The sequence below is a fragment of the Lonchura striata genome, chromosome 12 (genome assembly GCF_046129695.1).
Source record: "Lonchura striata isolate bLonStr1 chromosome 12, bLonStr1.mat, whole genome shotgun sequence".
NCBI lineage: Eukaryota > Metazoa > Chordata > Aves > Passeriformes > Estrildidae > Lonchura > Lonchura striata.
Window position 1 is genome coordinate 2,399,392 of NC_134614.1, and position 19,689 is coordinate 2,419,080.

Sequence of the window (19,689 nt, forward strand, 5' to 3'; positions counted from 1 at the left end):
ACAATCCTGGGATGATTAAGAGATTTGTATCTTCATTTTTTAAATTCTGTATAATTTGCTTTTAAACTGAAGTCTTTTATTAATGGCTACACTCTGCAAGAAGATATTTGATGCAGTAGCTTTTACTATAGAGAAAAAAAACCTCACCTCCAGTTCACCCATCGTCCTAAAGGATAAACAGAGACATTATTTATTCCATGAATAATTAATTCAAGGTACTTGTGGAAAACCAAAATTGCATCCTACTTTGTGTTCCCTAGATGTTCTGTGAGCCAGATCTGCTTGTGCTCTGAAATAGGAATAGGATCTGTTGAAATAGATTTTACAGTTGACTTTACTTTTTAGTGTGCATTTACCTTCACAGACTTTAACTTGACCCAGTCTTCTGAAAAGCAGACACACAGAACTCAGGACAGCTTGGAATTATTTGGTTGAGTTACTCTTAAAAATAGGAAAATTTGTTGCACTACATTTGGAATGCACTTGGCTGTTACCTGAAAACTGAGAACTACACCAAATATTTCATATTTTGTTAGGAAAAAGGCAAATCTCCTCTACAGAAATTTACTGTATGTGGTTTTTGGCATACCTGCAGACCTTAAAGCAAGGAATTAAATAAAAAACATTAATCCTTTTGTTTCTGAGTATAACCTAGGAGTTATCAATGGGAGCTTGAGAGGAAAATGATGCAACTTTTTTTTTTGCTAGTTTTTATTACTTACTCAGGTACCATTCGTTGTATCAAACTGTTTGGGGAATAATATAAACCAAATTGGTCAGTGTGGTAGCACCTAAATTTTGGGGTGTTTAAGGATAACTTAAATGTATTTTCATTTTTTGCTAGCACAGAAAGGATGCATGGTTGTTTTTGGGTTTGGAATTTAAAGAAGTGGAGTTCTGGAGGAAAGAAAACACAAAGACTTTGTGTCTGGATAAAGTATTAGCTCTTCTGCTTTAGAGAGATGATGCTGCAGGGCTTTGGTTTTTTCAGTAGCAAGAGATTAAATACAGCAGTTGCGTTAAAAAAAGGGAAAAAAAATAACAAGTGTATTTTTTCTGACAGATTTATAACTTTCTTTTAAATAAAATGTTTTCTCTTACACTAATTCTTCAGAGCAACATTTTTCCACAGGCACATTTGGTAGAACGAGTATTTAACTTTGTTTATCTGATACCTTTAAGGTGACCAAGATTTTTCAGAAGAAGAAGAACTCTGTTACATACAGTTTTCGACAGTCCTTTTCCCTCTATGGAATGCAAGTTCTTCTCTTTGAGAACCAGTGTAAGTATTTCCTCTCTTTTTAGAGGACCATTTTGTTCATAAATAAAACAAAAATGGTGTAAGTGAAAGGGATGGACAGGACTTGATCCTGAGTTTAGGAATAAAATTGCTCTGGATTTAACTTTGTTCTAAAGTTTAAAACAAGATGCTGTCAGTATATAAAACAGGTTTTTGGTTGTAGTCAGAAGCCAAATCTCCCCAAATGTGTTTGTGATTACTTGTAGAGAATAAAAGGATTGCCAAAAAAAAAAAAAACAAACAAAAAACTGTTGCTGAGTCAGTGATACCATTAACTGGAACTGAGTGATAATAAATAATGACTCTTATAATGATATCTGTAATTCAAAACACTATTTAATTTATTTTCTTGATTTATGGCTTAACTTTGCCTAGATAATGTATGCTACCTCAAATTTAAATACAAAGCATAGACTTTCATTTTCTGACACCTTTTGTTTATTTCTCTGCATTAGTTTTGCCTTGTCCTTGAGAATATGCTCCCTAAAGATCCATTGCTGTTACTGCAAGCCTCTGGAGATTCCAGAGGGAAGGTTTTGCAGAGCTCACAGCAGCTCTATAGCCCACAGATTATTTCTGTGCTTACACATGCATTCTCTCTCTCTTGTGAGCACATTATATGATACAAAATTCCGTTTTGGAGGGGAAGGCCAAATAATGTCTATCCTGGATTCTACTAAAAATAAAAGGATTTATAATTCTCTGGTGCCATGTTAAATAAAATGCATTTTAAAAATAAAGCATCCTAAGTAAAAACACTAATCAAATAAACTTAAAAATATCTATAGTGAAACAAGAAGTGAAGGATTGGATTCCTCCCAGTGAACTGGAGGCATTTTAACTGAGGTACTTCAGGAGGGCTTCTGAGTTTAATTCACTGCAGTGAATCAGTGAACAGACTGTTCACTAATATTGGTGCCTCTCAGGTGAGATGTGCAGTTTTCCAGTTGGTAAAGAGAAGTATTTGACCCCTTTGATTTGTAAAATTCAATATTTTGGATCTCCCCTGGCTGTTTTGTCCAGAGCCATCAGTAACTCTGTGTGGAGCAGCTATTCCCTGGTGTCAAGGGAATAAAAGTCAGTGTTGCTAAAGCAGAAGCAACAAAATACTGGTTTGGCTGCTGCTGAGGTTGAACAAATTACTGGCACTGGTAATAGAAAAATTGACTTTTAATGATAGTTAAATTATGTTGAGGAAGTTAATTATGTTGAGGAATGGATGAGCTGCAAAAGGGAAAACAATGTCCCATATCTCTAGTAAACAGGCCATATGGGAAGTATATTTTCCATTTTCAGCCAAAATCACCTACAAAATATAGAGGGGGAGCAGATCACTTAGGAGAGAGTGTGACTGAAACCAATAGATACTGACATGAGGGTTTCCTGATACTTGATCAATACAGTGCAAAGTACCTCTGGTGATAAGATATATGTGTTTGTTATGTGGAAATTCCTTCTTGGCTCATATGTGGGGGCAGCCCCAGTGACTTTGGGACTGCCAGATTTCCTTGTTTGGTTTTGTAAACATTTTTATTCTTTTTCCTGGAGTGGTGCAGAGCTGTCTGCTGCATTCCCTGTGCCAGTGTTCCCACCTGAGCCTGCCCAGCACTGGGACCTTTTGGCTGTTCTGTGTGAGGTGTTGACAGCAAATCCCAGCCAAACTCCCAAATCCTTTCTCCCTCCTTCCCCTCAGGACCATTTGAGCCTCAGGGCAGTCACTGTGTTTTCCCTGAGGATTGTAAATGGATTTGCTTCACTTCTAGTTGCAGCTTTGATTTAGGAGTGAAGGTACCCTAAAGAAGCCAAGCACATGGACTGGTTTCTCAGTAGTTGAAGTCTTGTTGAAACCTCATGGCTTTGAGGGAGGGGAGTACCTCTCTTCATCTGCTGTCTCTTGAAGGAGGGAGGGAGGTTTCAGTACATGGCCGCCCTTGAGCTTGGGCTCAAATACTGAAGTAAATATTTGAGAGCTGTGGAAAACCAAGAGGGGAAGGCAGCTGAGTAAAAGAAAACATTGTGTTAAAATGCACACGTTGAGGTTTGCTGACAACCCATTGCTCCAGATCTGTGCTTCAAGGAAAGACTGATTTGTTTTTTACAGCTGAATATATTTTCATTCTGAGTATGTTTCTGTAAATGAACCGTCTGTCTCAACCAGGAGATGTTTTTGACCAGCTGTTAAAATTTCAGAAGTACACCTGGAAAAGAGGTAAAGATAGTTTCCTGAAAAAATCTGCCTTTTATTATTAAAAGTCCATAACATAGGTCAAAAGAAGGGTGAAAAAACCAAATCAGTCCTTTTACTTCTTCAGTATGTGATTTCACAGACACTTTTAATTCTATTTAAAAGAAAAAAAGGAAAGTAGGATGTACAGGGAGCACAATCCAATAGAAAATACTAAACCTGTACCTGTTTGTGTGTCTGTCTTCCTGCAAATGGTGAGTTAAAAGACAATTAGTAGCATTTTAAATGTCTTCAAGTAGCCTTTACATTCAGCAAAAATTTGGTCACAAGTGGGTAAGGTAGGTCATGGGACCTGCTCCCTGAAAGGAAAATTATCCCATTAGCTTTTTGCTTTTTTTTTTCCTGCTGTTTTTGCTATATATTGCATATTGTACCTTAAGGGTAGCAGCTACATAAAGATATCTCTCAATATTTGTTCAGTATTTGACAGTTAAGCTGTTCCTTCCAATGTGCCTTAGGGATTTTTATTCTAATTTTGTGCTGTCAGGCTTCCATTTCTTTGACTTTGTATCCTCTGTGGTAATATTACTGAAAGCTTTCCGTTTTGGTGGGTATTTTTGTTAAAAGAAAAGTAATTGTAATAATCAGAGCTTAGTTTTTCTTGCCTTTTTCTTCCAGATTATCCCAATGGCATTCGGCTCACGTCAGCTGTTCCAGGAGCAGATATCAAAGTACTCATAAATTTCAATGCACCAAATCCTCAGGACAGGAAGAAGTTCACAGATGATTTGAGGGAATCAATTGCAGAAGTTCAAGAAATGGAAAAGCACAGAATAGAGTGTAAGTACAAAGGTACATATACTGGAGCATTTTCCAGCTAGTCAAAATAAGAAAATTCTGAGTAAGTGTATAACACATTAGAATGCCTTAAAAGTTGAAAATAATGTGGATTTTTCTGTGACTTTGTCTCGGGAAGGAAGAAAAAGCCAATAATGCCTTAAGCCCCAGCTGAGTTCATTGACTCCTATTTATTGCAGTGTAGCTGCAGTGGAATTTATTTTGGACAAGCTGCAAATAAGATTGGACAGAGGAGAGCTGGGTCTGTGATTCGTAGTATAAACTACTGCAAGAATTTTTAGGGATAATGTGATCAGAGGAAAGATGGATCTGTGATTTGTACTGTAAATTCCAGTAAGAATTTTAGGGATAATGTGGACAGGGGAGAGATGGATCTGTGATTTGCATCACAAATTACAGCAGGAATTCTAGGGGCATTTTATCTTGCACAGAAATTCCCAATGATGGCCCTTCCAATAAGCCTCATTGAACTTTCCTTCATTTCCGTGTTGCAATTCCTGTAGTCGGTAAGGAAGTCAGGTCTAAACCGATGTGTTTTGCTGGTAGTCCTGTGAGTATGTGAAGATGAAATTTTATCCCATTTTCCCACAAGAGGCCCTGCTGCACACCCAGCTGTGGCTAGAGGGGTGAAGCTCCCTGCAGACACAGGGACGTTCTGGGTAGTTTCATCCCCACCAACAGCAATGTAAAGCCGCGGTGTGTGTTGCAGCCGAGCTGGAGAAGCAGAAGGGCGTGGTGCGTCCCAGCATGTCGCAGTGCTCCAGCCTGAAGAAGGACTCCGGCAACGGGACCCTGCCGCGGGCGTGCCTGGACGACAGCTACGCTGGGGGCGAGGGGCTGAAGCGGAGCGCGCTCAGCTCCTCCCTGCGGGACCTGTCCGAAGCAGGTAAGCGCTGCTCTCCTCCCTGCTCTGCATGCGCAGCTGCCTCCGCCGTGCCCGCACAGCCCGGCTCGCCCTGGGCCGCCACAGATAGCACTGGTGGAGTCTCGCACTTCGAATAGCTCCTTTCTCCCCACCCCCGGCTCGCGGTTAATTTCTGTTTGGTTTTGGGGTTTTTTTTTTTTTTGTTGTTGTTTATTTTTACTTTTGTTCTGTTAAGCTGCCACTGTTTGAAAGCATTTAAGCCGTTGTAGGTTGCTATAGAAACTTTTAAAGGACAGTGAAGACAGAGGAAAAATTGTAAGTTTTTAATAAAACAGAAGTGACTGACTTGTGCTAGGAGTAATTCACTTAGTTTTCTTTCTTTTCATCTCATTTGCTTTTTCCCCCTCATAGAGTAGGCCTAGAAAGGGAAGGAAAGCTCCTGGTCTCTGTGTAATGAGTGCTTTCTGTGTATTCTGTGCTCAAGTGTACCTGTGTCACCACCTGGATGAATGAAATTGAGTGAAGCCCTACTACATTCTCCCTAGAGCTGTGTAACATCAGTGTGCCCCTGATGCTCTTTTCTTGTTCTGTAACTCAGACGCAGTTCCTAATTCTTGCAAAAAGGTGGTTGTGAAGTACTCTTTAAGAAGCTCTAATGGACAAGAATGCTGATAATAACCCACAAAGCCACTGATGTGTCTTAAGTTTTATTAACTGATTAAAGACTGGAAGGCAGTGGTGGTGTGACTTTTTTAGCCAAAGTAAACCAGGGGAAATTGGGCATGTTTTTATTTGATGGTTTGCCTCACACCTGGCATAGCCATGTAATCTTTCAGTGTTAAAGATTCCTGTTACTGACAAGAGCCCTTACATGAACTCCATGTCCACTATTCAGAAAGTACTTCCAGAGATAGCACAAACTTTTTTTTTTAATTATTTAGTTTTTAGTTCATAGGTTGTGCTGCATACTTTGTTCTTTCAATTGCAGTGATGATGTACAGTGTAGTCATAATTTCAATATTCTGTATATCTTTGCTAGTAGACACTACTTACCTTTTTTTTTTTTTTTTTACTAAAGAAGATAACTAAATTTTAGTTATGCTGTAATAAATAAAATTGCTGTAAACTGAAATGATAGCCTGTGTTTTGTGGGTATATGTATGTGCATACAAATATGTAGAGAGTGAGCTCTTTCAATTCTTTTCTTCTCTGTTTAGGCTTCCATACTTACATCTCCATGTGCTTCATTAAAAAGACTTAGGCCCTTGATCCAAAATCAGGCTGAAGTTGAATATTGGTGCTTGCTTGGTTCCAGTGGATTTTAGATCAAGCCCTAGTCTTCAACTCTCTTATCTCTCAGATCTGAGGATACTTCATCATCCTTTTTTGTTGTTTTGGTTTTATTTCATTAGAATGAGAACTACCATATTGCTAATATGTGAGTTCAGTGGGTATCTGCACCCCTAAATGTGATTCATAATTAATTTTTTCATTCCATCAGAATTACTCATCCCTCTCTTTCAAACATTGTCATGTACTTGAATTCATATTATGGGTTTAATTCAACAAACCAGCATTTGTAATCACAAGCACATTTCACAGGGCATGCCTATAACTGGCATGCTTATTACTGAAAATAACCTTTTTCCATGACAAAAAAATAGAAATCACTCACAGACTGCAGGGTTTATCAATGAGTTTGTTAAACCCAACTAAACTTAATTTTAACTTTAAATAGCTGAGAATTATGGAGAGCTTCTGTTTGGTCTTGTGCAGTGCAACTGACTTGAGAAATGACCAACTTGTTATTTGCTTTGTTATTTGGTGGAGTGACTTCAGGGAGATGATACAAAACATTCCTGCCTTCTCTCAGGGAATAGCTTGCATGTGAGGCTAATTTTATTTTTAATGTGGGAGAGGTGATCCATAGAAAAGCAAATCTTTTTCAGTTAGGAAGATACTGCACCTCAGTGATTATGCCATATTAAATTGCTCCTCTAAAACAGGCCTGAGTTAGGTTGCCTCAAATGCTTTTGTGGATGAAACATAGGATTGTCAAGGAGGAGGAACAGGTGTGGGCCTGTAGGAAAGTGGATTTTTAGAGAGACCCTTCCTACATTGAATCATAAATAATTCTAAAAAAAAAAAAGAGGAAATGGCCTGGTTGCATATTTATGCAGGAAGGCAGGTAAATGTCCAGAGAACATTGCAAACTCAAAATGTTAACGGTTTATTCAGTGAAGGAAAATGTGACTGAACAGCATTTGGCTGCACAAGTTCTTGGCAGAACTATTTAGGAAAACAATCCATTGCTGTCCCCCAGACTTCCCAGTAAATGGAAGCTGTGGAAAGTGACTAAATGTCTCTGAGTGAGGATTCAAAAGCTTCTGAGATCTAACAAATGCTGATACCCTGACTGATTCTGCCTCCTAAGCTGGGAATGCACAGAAAAGCAGGATTTGTCCATCAGGAATCCTTTCCTGAGTGGTTCCATGCCTCGGCCACAACAGCTCAACTCCCAGCTGTGGGAAGGGTGTGCTGAGGATCTCCTCATTTGAGAGATGCTGTTGTTCCTTGTGCATTGACAGTTCTTTCCATGGAATATAAAACACAGTGTGGCATCCAAGTGTTCCAAGATGCAAATATGTCAAAGATATTTAGGGCTTTATTTTTCTCTGAAGAGAAATGTATCATTTTTATTGCACATTCTTGAGCTATAGTCCAGGAAGAACTGAATTTATTTATTCCAGACTTTGAAATTCTTAATTTATTTAAAAATATTAGAAGCCAGACAAATTTTAATGCATCTAAAGCTGAGTTTTATGAGTTTACAGAAAGATGGAAAAAGTGTAATGTCCCCTCACGGCCACTATTCCACAGGAAGAATGATTTGTCACTGAAGCAGAGCAGGAAGGGTTGGACTGGTTGTGTTTCCCATTCTGTTTCTCCCAGAAACAGTCCCATTGGACTGATTTTATGTTCTTTAATTTAAATTTCAGCCACTTTGAGTTGATGGGGGAGCCAGTGCTTTTTACATTGAGTTTACAGTGGAATTCAAACTTTATTCCCACATCCCTAACCTATAATGTGGGAATAATATTTATACAGTGAACTGGTTTAAAAATTGCAGTTTTCTTGTTTGCCCCAGTGTTCCACAACTGGCACAGCCAGGTAGTACTGCCCAATTACTGGGAGCTGGGCTTGTCTAAAACAGCCACAGAGCAAAAAAGATTACTTCAAAACCAAACCAAAACAAAAAGTATTTCCAGGATTAAAAGAATTCTGTTTCAGTGTGAGATCTTAAGATTGTACCTGTTTCACACAGAAACAAGATGAAAATGTGACAAATAATACTTTCCCCCTCAAAGTGGTGTCTCTAATGATTGGAGAGAGTAATTTAACTTAGAACTTTTTTCCAAGCTTTTTTTCCCAAGACACAAGAAGCCAAATCATAATGCAGTGTTTAGCTATCAATTATTTCACTGGCCCAGAAGAGCTTCAAGAACTACAGAGCAGCAGTGAGAAATATTTTCATGTACTGAGCTGCAAGATCACCACACATCCTGTGATGTGTCCTGCACAGCACACATCCATTCTGCAAGGTGCAATGGCTTTTATTAATGAAGCTCAATATTCTTTTGGCATGGTTAAGTTTGTAGAAATCTTGTAATCACTTCATATTTCTGCTATAAATTTGAAATATTCTTGGCCCCATATCATGTATGTTCATATATGGGACATACATTTGTGTAAGTTCAAGATATTTCTTACAAGGAATATTCATATCTAATGGATAAAGTTAAATTTATTGAAATTTAATTTTATAAATTAAAATCCACTTTAACAGCCTTAAAAAATTAAAGTAAGCATAATATATTAAGTAAAACTAATCTTCAGATTTGATAAATACCATCTTGCTTTGTACCACAGCTGCTAATTATCCCGCCAGTACATGTTTAGATGCAATTCTGGTTGAGACTCACCATTTCCCTGAGATGCATGTAAAAGCTGGAGCTCCAGGGATTTCTGGGATGGGATGCTATCCCAAAGACCAGGGAACAGTCTGGAATAAACACACATTGGCAGGGGGAATGCTCCAAGGGGTTTACTGAGTAAACCCACCACACTGCATGTCAGCAGAGAATAGGGTTCAGTTTGTTTTTAAGAAAATGAATGAAGCCTCTGTACAACAATAGTGCCTATCTAAGGGAAACTACAGGCATTTTAAGTAGGATTTTTCTGTTTGTTCTTGGCTTTGCAAGTACTACTTTGCCCTGGAGTTATTCTGAGCAAAATTCCATCTGTCGCTCTCTGTCCGTATTTACTGTGTCCATGGTTATTTGATCAGACTCTGACTCCTGCCATATGCAAAAGGCATTGGATTGTTGTGTTCTCCTTCATTTTTGGCCACGTTTAATATCCCGTGTCAGCTCTCAGTCTTATTTGCAACCCTGACTGCTAAGTTCCGAGGTGGCTGCCGCAGTGTGTTTGCATCAGCAAGCAAGAGTGGTTGGAGTGTTAATCAGTACTAATCCTGTTATCAGAGCAGAAAAATATCAAAGCCTGACTAGGAGTCAAAATAAGGGATGAACAAACCCAGTTTTTTGGGGGGAGCTCATAATATAGGACAGCTCTGGTTTGGCTGAGGCTAAAACTGCAGCAGGAGATGAAGCAGTGAGCTTTTGACAAAGAGCCCATCCAGGGGAATTGTTCCAAATCCAGATGAATTTCACAAGTCAAACACAACACCTTGACCAGAAATGCCTTCTTCTCAATTTAATGTCACTGCAGAGGGGGTTTCCCCTTTTTAAGAGGGGAAAATGTTCCAGTAGCCTGGAACTGTAGCTCTTAAGAGAAACTTGTTTCAGGCAGTGTCCTGTGACCAACCAGGTCAACATTATACTTACAAATCCAGCAGCTGGTAGTTTTTTATCATCCTGATGCTTTGGGTAGTCTGAATTGCCCTATGAGCAGTTCCAGTGCTCCCTAGTTCTGATCCCAGATGCTTTTGGGGTGTCTGTGAGGAGGGTACACCATTAACTGGTTCAGTGGTGGCGAAATACTTGCATTCTCCCCTGAAACCACCTCTCAGAGTAGAAGATTCTGAAGGCAGCAGTATGCCAGTGCAGGGTGGAGATTGATGTTTGGCCTTGCACAAAAGCAAGGAGAGAATGCTGAGAAAGCTATGGTTTCTAAAGCCCTGCAGATTTTAGGGAAGCTCTGAGCACCAGGAGGGCTCCTCAAAGCTCAGCTTTGTTTCTACACCCTGCCAGGAAGGTATTCTGAAACTTGCAAAGCAAAGCTCCACAAGCTATCTTCTAAAAATCTCTATTTCCACTGCAGCCAGATGCTATTTTCTCTGCTGTGAATTGAAAATCTGGGATCCTGTGTCCTATTAAGCTACTGAGGTCTTCTGGCTCTTTAGGCAAACAGTCTGGAGTTTCACGTGTGGGTTTAGGCAAATGTCTTCGCAGTTTGAGACTGTTGGAGTACAAATCCAACATGCTTAATGATAAAGCACTGCACAGCTAAACAAACAAAATCTAGCCATAATGTTAAGACAGATTCCAGATTTACTGATCAAAAATTAAGTTTAGTTTTTTTTTTAAACCTCATGAAAGAAGATTGTATGAAATCCACTGAGGTTCAAAGCTGAAATTGAAATTATAAATTCGATAAAATGATAAAACCGATGAAGTGATAAAACTGAGGAAGTGATAAAACCGATGCCCCTCACAGTGCCCCACAATGAAGTTCAGAATATTTCAACATTAAATTTTGCATTTAAGTTAATGCCACCCCACAACTTTATCTCAGTGTTTAAAAAAAAAAAAACCCTTAATGGCCAATTAGATTCCAGGAAACTATAAACCCTTTAAAATCATTGCTGCTCAGCATCTCAACCGCAGCACTAAACCCAGACACACCTACTTCAAGTATTGTACAAATTACCAAAAAAAAATCACACCCCGCTCATGTGAGCCGATTCCCAAAGACACCACCACTCCTGCAAATTAGCACTGAACCCCTAGAAACCCAGGCAGGTGCAGGGAGTTGCTGTCCCTGCTGGCCCTGAAGCTGTGGGGTTGTGGGGCCGCAGCTCTTGGCGCCGGTCGTGTTGCAGTCTCTAATCTCTGCTGTTGCATGTCCTGGGCAGGCAAGCGTGGGCGACGCAGCAGTGCAGGATCGCTAGACAGCAATATGGAAGTAAGTAGGAAGTTCCTGATGTCTAGCTGGATGTGATGATGTGCATTTCAAACCTTTCTTTTATATACATACATATTTTTTTGCTCTTTTTTCTTCTAACATATATATATATCTATATATATATATAACCTGCCTGCCACAAATAAAATGCATGCCTAGGCTATTCACTCTGTATTCTTCCAGCTTACAAAGCACTGACAGCTTGTTTTAGAGCAATGCCATTTTTGGTTTGAGCTAACCTTGTGCCCTTTGTTCCTGCAAGCATGGTTAAATGGATATGATGTGTCCTTTTGCCACCATTTCAGTCTGGTCCCAGCTTCAAAGCCCACTTGCTCTTTGTTACCAAATACACTGTTCTTGCTGTTTGATATTTAGCTACAACTATTGACTGTCATGCTCAACCATCCCCATTGCTTATTTTCGAGTTCAATTGCTAAATGTATGCAATGTATGCAGTCATGACACCATGGAATTGCACAGATAGGGCATGGGAGGATAAAAAAATTATTCAGATAGGTGAATTCAATGTGGATTTCATGAGATTTCATTCATCTTCAAACCATTTATATATACTGTTCATGTCTCTGAATTCAGCTTGCAGATTTTTTTCTTTTTTTTCTCTTTTTTTCTTTTTTTTTTCTTTTTTGTGTTTGCTTTAGGTAGATTACAGCTTAAATCTAGCACACTTTGCCTAAGTACTGTTGTGTCCCTTAACTCTTTAAAAATACAACCCCCAAACTTCAGCAACTAAATTCCAGGCTAAATAATAGAGACCATAGGTCAGAATTATACAAGCACATAGAAAACTTAGTGACAAAAATGGTATGGTTCCTTTTAACATGAAATGCAGAGATAGGCCTGAGAAGCAGCACTGTCCTGTATGGTAGTGGAAAACTGCTATAAATAAAGATTTAAATACCATTTTAAAATCTGAGCTGTAACTGTAATATTTGCTGCAGTATGTTTAATTATTTAGGTTGCATTTAATGTAGCACTTTTTTTTTTTTGTGGTAAGAAAGCAAGTATGGTATTTTTTGCAGTATTTAAAAATGTACTTTTCCTTTAAAAACACACTCGTAGGTCTTGTATCGTGTTACTCTTCCATGACATTTTTTTTAATTTGAAGTCATATCTCTTGATGTCAAAGTACCAAGAGAAAATCACTCTTAACATCCCCTACGAAGGGCACAAGTGCCCCATTGGCCACTTAGGGAAGGTGGAGATAGAATTTTCCCTAGAACTCTCTAACATAATCCACTCATGGGAAACCTAAAGGAGGAGTTTGTGGGTCAGTGTGAACTTTTTCTTTTTCTTTTAATTTTTTTTATTTTTCCTTTTTGAACATTTCAAGATTTTTTTTTTTTTTTAATTTTTATTTTCTATTAATTTCTTTTTAGGGGTCCATCATTAGCAGTCCTCACATGCGCCGAAGAGCTACATCAACCCGAGAGTGTCCATCTCGCCCTCACCAGACTATGCCCAACTCCTCCTCACTCCTAGGGTCCCTGTTCGGTAGCAAGAGGGGCAAGCCCCCCTCGCAGAGCCTCGCGGCCGCGCAGCCCCCGCACCACGCGGAGGGCGCGGCGGCGGCGGCGCCGCACCCGCACCACGCGCAGTTCTGCCACCAGAACCCGCCGCCCTACCACCACCACCACCACTACCACCCGCCCCCGCACCTGCACCCGCACCCGCACCAGTACCACGGGCACGGGCACGGGCACGGGCACGCCCCGTACCTGCCGCACGCCCCGCACCACGCCCCGCACCACGGCCCCCACCACCACGGGCCGCCCCCGCCGCCCGCCGCCTCCAGCACCAAGCCCAAACACAGTGGCATCAGCACCATAGTCTAGGCCCAAAGGCCTCCTCGTGACTCTAGTTCTAAACCCAGCTGCAAAGGCACTTACAGGAAGCAACAAAATCACACCGTCAGTTTTTACCTAGGCCGTTTAATGAGCTTGAAGGCTTGCTGTTACTAAATAAAATAATTCCAGTTAGCCCAGGCCATACTGGTTTTACTTATCTACTGGATAGATGTTCACCACCATCTACTTAGTTCTTATTTCCAGCCTTGCCTTGAAAACGTGCTGCTTGCTGAATCTGAGGAAAGCTACCTTTTACACCAAACCCCTGGACAATTTTACATGCATCATGAAAAGCTAGCCTATGGAAAAAAAACAGGGAAAAAAGTGAGACAGAACCAAGTGTTGCATTCTTGCTCTTTTATTCTCAATGGGCAAAAAAAATAAGTAGACCTGATATGGTTGATGAAAGTACGTAAGTAAACTTTATATAATATAAATATATACATATAAATATATATATATATATACTGTATAGTTAACATTTGTGCTTGGAAAGAATTTTTTTCAGTCCACAAAACTAGCAATATAGACTTTACAAGGAATTCCACTTACTTGATAGGACAGTATAATAGAAGAATAGCATATGAAAGAGTAGACCAAAAACATTAAACATTAGAAACCAACTTCAAACATTTCAATATTTTCACCACAAGTCCTCTGGACTTGTTAAGATTTCTAAGCAATCATTACTAAATGTGCCAAGTAACATAGCATTTAAATGTTGTAATCCAATACTGCTTTGTATAAATCCTTATTTTATTAACATGATGATATCATACGTAATCAGTATTAGAGCTGCTCTGCTATTTCAGGTAAGCAAACTCGTTAAGATGCAGTAATTATTCCGTAGCAATGGAGGGTGCCCACATACTGGGGCACCTCCAAGCATTGGTCACACAAGTTCTTAGACACTTTAAAGGCTGTGATAACTGTGAATTTACATGATCCACATTTCTTTTGTAAGCATATGGATTGAACGAGCACACGGGAAAAGTTCTGCCAGGTGCATGTAAACACTGCAAAAACATTCATCTCAAACATGAAAATGGCAAACCTCCATCCTCTCAGCTACTTTGCTTCCTGTTTACCATAATTGCTCATTTTTACCCCCAGCGAAGCTGAATTCTAGTCCAGAGTGTTTCCAGTGGAAGTGCTCTAAAACTTGAAGGTTTGTTTTAGAATCTAGTATAGGGTTTTTATATATATATATTTTAAAAAAATTAAAATCTGTAATTCCATGTAGCCATGTGCTAGCAACAAAGTGGCTTTACCATTTTTACTCATCACATTTGTTAGTTTGAAGCACCCAGCACTCAGCAGGCTGAGTTTATGCTCAAACCCTCACTTCCATAGTCCAGTTAGTTGCAAGACATCACATAAAAATAGGCTGTGCTGTTGTTGCTTATGTGTTGTAACCAAACAATTTGCAAATTTCTCTACAATTTGTATCCTAAAATCCTGTACAAAGTTATCCATGGCGCCTACTTTGTAGTTTCAGCACTTTGAGCCACTGCAAGGACTTAACACCTAAACAATAGAGACAGAGGAATCACAACTGCAAAACTGTACCAGCCTAAAAGCAAACCTTGAAGAAGATGAGCAAAATGTTCCAGTGAGAGATGGGTAAAAGTAATCACAGCTCCAGCCAGTCGGGTTTCTGTGTAACAGAAAACAAACTAATAAAAGTGTCCCAAATCAGGAGGACATGGGAGCAACAGAGTGACTTGTCCTGTTGGCTTGTTCATGGCATCTCTAGTGTGGGGAGGATGGGAGAGGTTCAGTCATTTTTTCCCTTTCACACCATGGATACCAAAATACCAGCAAAACTGCAAACTGAGCACTTTGTTCACCTCCACAGAGAGCAAATACAGCAATCTAGAGTTTAGCCTTTTGTTTCCAGCAGTCCACGTTTGTTTCACACATGTGCAATATGTTTTCCCCTTCCGCTCCTTCTCCTCAGAATGATCTCCATGAAAAGAAAACAAGTGATTATTATTTTTCTGTATCACTCATTCTATTCTAAATTCTGCGGCTTACCTTAAGAGGGCTCACCGGGGTCCCCTGAGGCTCTGTTCCTTGCAGTTTAACAAATGTATACTGTTCTTATAAGGGAAAGTAGAACTGTCTGCATGTCATCTAATGTTATTAGTGTGAGGCTACACTCTACATATTGTATAATTGCAAAATATATCAGTGTTACTGTTGATATTAGTTGAAGTAAAGTGATAACATATTTCAATATGTAGACTTTTCTTCATACATCTGTACCAATAGTAGAGTCTAACTGTAATTTATAAGTTGTTCCAGAAAAGATAAAAAACCATTTAGGTGCAAACATCTCTGAAAAACAGTATTTTTTAACTAAAACAGAGGTAAGAAAGCTCCTCTTCACTGGGTGTCGGAGTCTGTGTTTGTTTCAGATGCAGAGGCATAATGGAAGTAAAATTCAGTATATGGAATAAAGGCAAAATATGCAGTAGCAGTGGAGAGGAAAATCTGACTCGCTGTGTTGATTAACACTCAAGATGTCAAATCTCCCAGATCCACATTCGCTTTATGTTTAAAAATCTCTTTCGTTCATTTAAATTATAGTTACATATAAATATTCTGTGCTTAAACAGTGAGCTACAGTTTAATGCCTGCCCACTGATTTTCCATGTGCAATCAATGTACTTGTGAACCAAAGTGTTGAGGAGATGTCACAAACGTGCATGCACAGAAACATTTCCACATGGTTCCATGGACACTGGGGAGGAGGCTGTGCCTGCCCTGGGCGTGCAGGGAGTGTGAAATCACAGATTTGGAGGCTGGTTAGAAACCAAAACTGGTCACATGAGAGCACAGGATTTGGACGCTGTTCTTTCAAGCCAAGGAGGAGAAACAGTGGACTTGACTCTTTTGTTTCCTAGTTTTGTTCTCTTTTGTTTCTTAGACTGTGTGTTTCTGTGTACTCCAACCAACCAAATGTGTCAGCACAAGTCTCCAGACCTTTGCTGCTTGTTTAAGGTTGTAGTAAAACCTCTCTGACTCCATCCTTAGAGCAGTGTGTGTCATGCCTAGAATAGGAGAATTCCAGCACTTAACATTGTGTGGGGTTAAGAAAATGAACTAAAATTAATACTTCAGCCTGCAGACAGGAGTAGTATGGAGAGGGTTTTTTCTCAGATGCCATTGCTAATTACTAACTGGTACAAAACTGCATAGAGTGGCCATGGTTCTCTCTTCCTCTAAACAATGTGGCAAAGCAGTAATGCTGATTTGAACAAATGGAAATGTAAACAATGAAGATGTGGCAACAACAACAAAAATCTTTTCTGGGACAACAATCAAGTATATATTTGGGGGTTTTATTTTTTTAAGTTAAGAATGAAATGTAAAACAATGTAAAAAACAAAAAATCAAAGTTCATCCTAATATAATGTGCGTCTTGTATTGCTAAAAAAAAGTCTAACATAAAGTGTAGAATGATTTTCCCATCATGTACTGCATGCAGCAGAAGCCTCTTGTTTCTTGATAAAATGAGCTGAAAGACAGTCAGCAGATATTTAAACACTGAATCTCTAGATGTTGACTTGCTGTTCCATATGAAGCTGTGTGTTTTCTGCAGTTAAGCATGCATTTTGCTGTTCCCTTGTAAAATACCATCGCACTTCTTGCCTGCAAAATGGATTCTCGTGTATATATTTCAAAGAAAAGTGGAACCAATAACAAGATTAAATTTGGAAAAGAGAAAAGCGGGTGATGAAAATGGGACCAGTAGGGGGAATAGAGAATTCTCTAAATTGTACATAGTGTGTAAATTAGCATTACTATAAGTCTGCAGTCACTTTGAGGTTGCCTTCTCCTGCTAGAAACTTAAATCAGCTTTGAGTTGTATTAAACTGTTAGAATTAGATCTTGAATGCAGACTGTTAAAGACTTCAAAAATCAACATGCTTACAAGAAGCTTCTGTTCTGGGGAGGCTCAAGACCCCTTTTGTAACTCTGGGGAAGAAAGGAGTGCTTTCATTTTAATATGCATTCTGTTTGTAAGTAGTAACAGACCCTATTGATGTAAAACTATAACTGTGATCATGTGAAGAAATCAAATAAATCATTTAAAACTCTTTCTTTCTCATTTCATGCAATCCAAGAGCTTTAACTCTTCATATTTGAAATGAAGGCAAAATGAAATTAATTCCTTCCAGTGATATCCTGACCTCTCTGAGGCAGTGGGATTTCTGCCTTCAGAGGGGCCTGGAACTGAAGATCAGATGGAGGAGGTGGTGAGTGGAGTCTGTGACCCCTTCTCACTGGGATGGGTGTGTGCTGCTGCAGTAAATTGAGTTCTAGAGTCACTAAAGAGCAATGAATCCAACAGCCAGATGTGCAGACGGGAGACAGTGACTCCAGCAGCCAGATGTGCAGACAGGAGACAGTGACTCCAGCAGCCAGGTGTACAGACAGACAGTGACTCCAGCAGCCAGGTGTGTAGATAGACAGTGACTCCAGCAGCCAGGTGTGTAGATAGACAGTGACTCCAGCAGCCAGATGTGCAGACAGGCAGACAGCGACTCCAGCAGCCAGGTGTGCAGACAGGGAGACAGTGACTCCAACAGCCAGATGTGCAGACAGGGAGGCACTGCAGAGGCCCTGGTGGGCAATGCCCAAACCCATGGAGCCCTGGACGTTGCTGACAGCTTTGAGACCTTCTGGCCATGGGGCTGTGTGTCCAGCTGACCCCAGGTGGCCTCAGGAGCTCCTGTCCAGCACTTGTGGCCTGCCTGGGGAGGGCCCCGTTTGTCCTTGCCAGGGCCAAGTCCTGGGCTGCTCATGAGGAGTGGGCAGCGCCTCATGGCCATGGGCAGGGACCTGCGGAGCCCTTGGCCCGGCACAGAGTAAGTACTGCCCAGTTACTCCTTGTCCTGTTTGTTGTGTGTCTCAGTTTCCAGCCCTGAAGGATCCTTGGCCATACGTGGCCTTCCCAGTGTTTGAATTACATCCTGCAGTTACAGTTTGACAACCACTTGTGGGATATTCCATTGTGCCTTGACCTTGGTGCATTTCCAGCCTTTCCAGGGGATCAGGGGATTGTAGTGTATTGTGTAAAGCCTGGCCAAGCTAATGTTCAGCTGTCAATTAAACTAAATACTGTGTTTGCTTCTGTTTTGTATTAATTCTAGGAGATTCTTGAATTATTTTGTGGGAATAGTCAACTGTGACGTCTTGCTGCAGGGCTGTAATTTCAGGATGTGCATATTCAACAATTTTTTTTTTTTTGATAGGTAAGTACACACTTAGCATCATCCTCTGTGCCACCTTCTGACCTGTGGGACCCCTTTGAAGGTGACCAGTGCCTCTGTGCCATAGAAACATCCTCTAGTGGAAATAGAAGAATTTGCAGAGCTGTTCTTCACTGATACTTCTATTTCTGGTTTAGAAATTAGGATTTGTAGAATTTTAGTACATTTTGAGAAGACAAGAGGTCTGCACGTGGCAGTACACACAGATTTCAGGAATGAGTTATCATGAAATAAACAACTTCTCAAGCTTCTCTAGATAGGAACTTTTTAACAACAGGTTCTTTTCCAAGTATTTTTTTTCATTTTTTTGGGTTGAAATAAAGAAATGCAAGATTAAAAGGACAGAAGAACAAGATCAAGAACTTCAGATGTTTTATTTGTATCTTTCTTCAGATTTTTGTTGACTTGGCAATCAATGAATTCTATTTAACTTTGTTCTTTCCAGTTGGCCTTTGTTCTTTTCCAGTTGGTTGATTTTCATTCAGAGTTTCATAAAAAAGGTATGGCATTTTAGCATATGTTTATTTTATTTTAATAGTTGTGAAGTGTTTTATTCATCTCCACTCTGTGTTACAGTTACATTAAATATATCTTTTCCAAAGGAATATTTCTGGATTTTTACCCTACTTGGTGATTTTTGCTGCTGTATTTTGTTGACATAAAATTCCTGGAAGGGAACATAGCCTAACCAATCTAATAGAAATATCTAAACCATACAAATATTTAATTTTAGGTGCACTTTTTAAATAGGCCTTCTTTCTGTTTCCTATTATTTCAAGAATTAAAGCCATTCCTGTATTAATTCAGCAAAACTAAATCAACTGCAGGATGAGGCTGGTCATGAAAGTTAGGAAAATCTTAAATTAATATTTCTGCTGGAAGTACTTCCTCAGCTAAGCAAGACTTGAATGAAAGTTGTGTGGGTGATGCTAACTTGAAGCCATCACTTTTTTCAAATATTTAAATTTATCATTTTTGCCACATGAATAAATGCACATTTTTAGGGATAAAATGAAAAAAAAAAAAAAGCCTTTATTTAGAATTTTTGCAATAACTGAGATGTGAAATAGCAGCATGGTTCATGAGATGCAGCAGCTGAAAGCAGCCACAGGAGTGGGCAATCCATT

At 39.6% G+C, this 19,689-nt stretch overlaps 1 protein-coding gene across 7 annotated transcripts in view; it reads left to right on the forward strand.

Annotated features, from left to right (window-relative positions):
• The window catches only part of IQSEC1 (IQ motif and Sec7 domain ArfGEF 1), a 167,904-nt gene extending 150,518 nt beyond the window's left edge, over positions 1-17,386 (forward strand). For 5 of the 7 annotated variants that reach the window (XM_021544790.3, XM_021544792.3, XM_077786043.1 and 2 more), the window contains 5 exons: positions 1,183-1,282; positions 4,164-4,325; positions 5,053-5,229; positions 11,366-11,415; positions 12,813-17,386. In XM_021544790.3, the coding sequence (XP_021400465.2) occupies positions 1,183-1,282; positions 4,164-4,325; positions 5,053-5,229; positions 11,366-11,415; positions 12,813-13,268 (945 nt within the window). In that variant the 3' untranslated portion in view covers positions 13,269-17,386. The remainder of the gene's footprint in view (positions 1-1,182; positions 1,283-4,163; positions 4,326-5,052; positions 5,230-11,365; positions 11,416-12,812) is intronic. The other 2 variants (XM_021544796.3, XM_077786042.1) reach the window with 2 other exon arrangements.
• Positions 17,387-19,689: the final 2,303 nt, after the last annotated feature.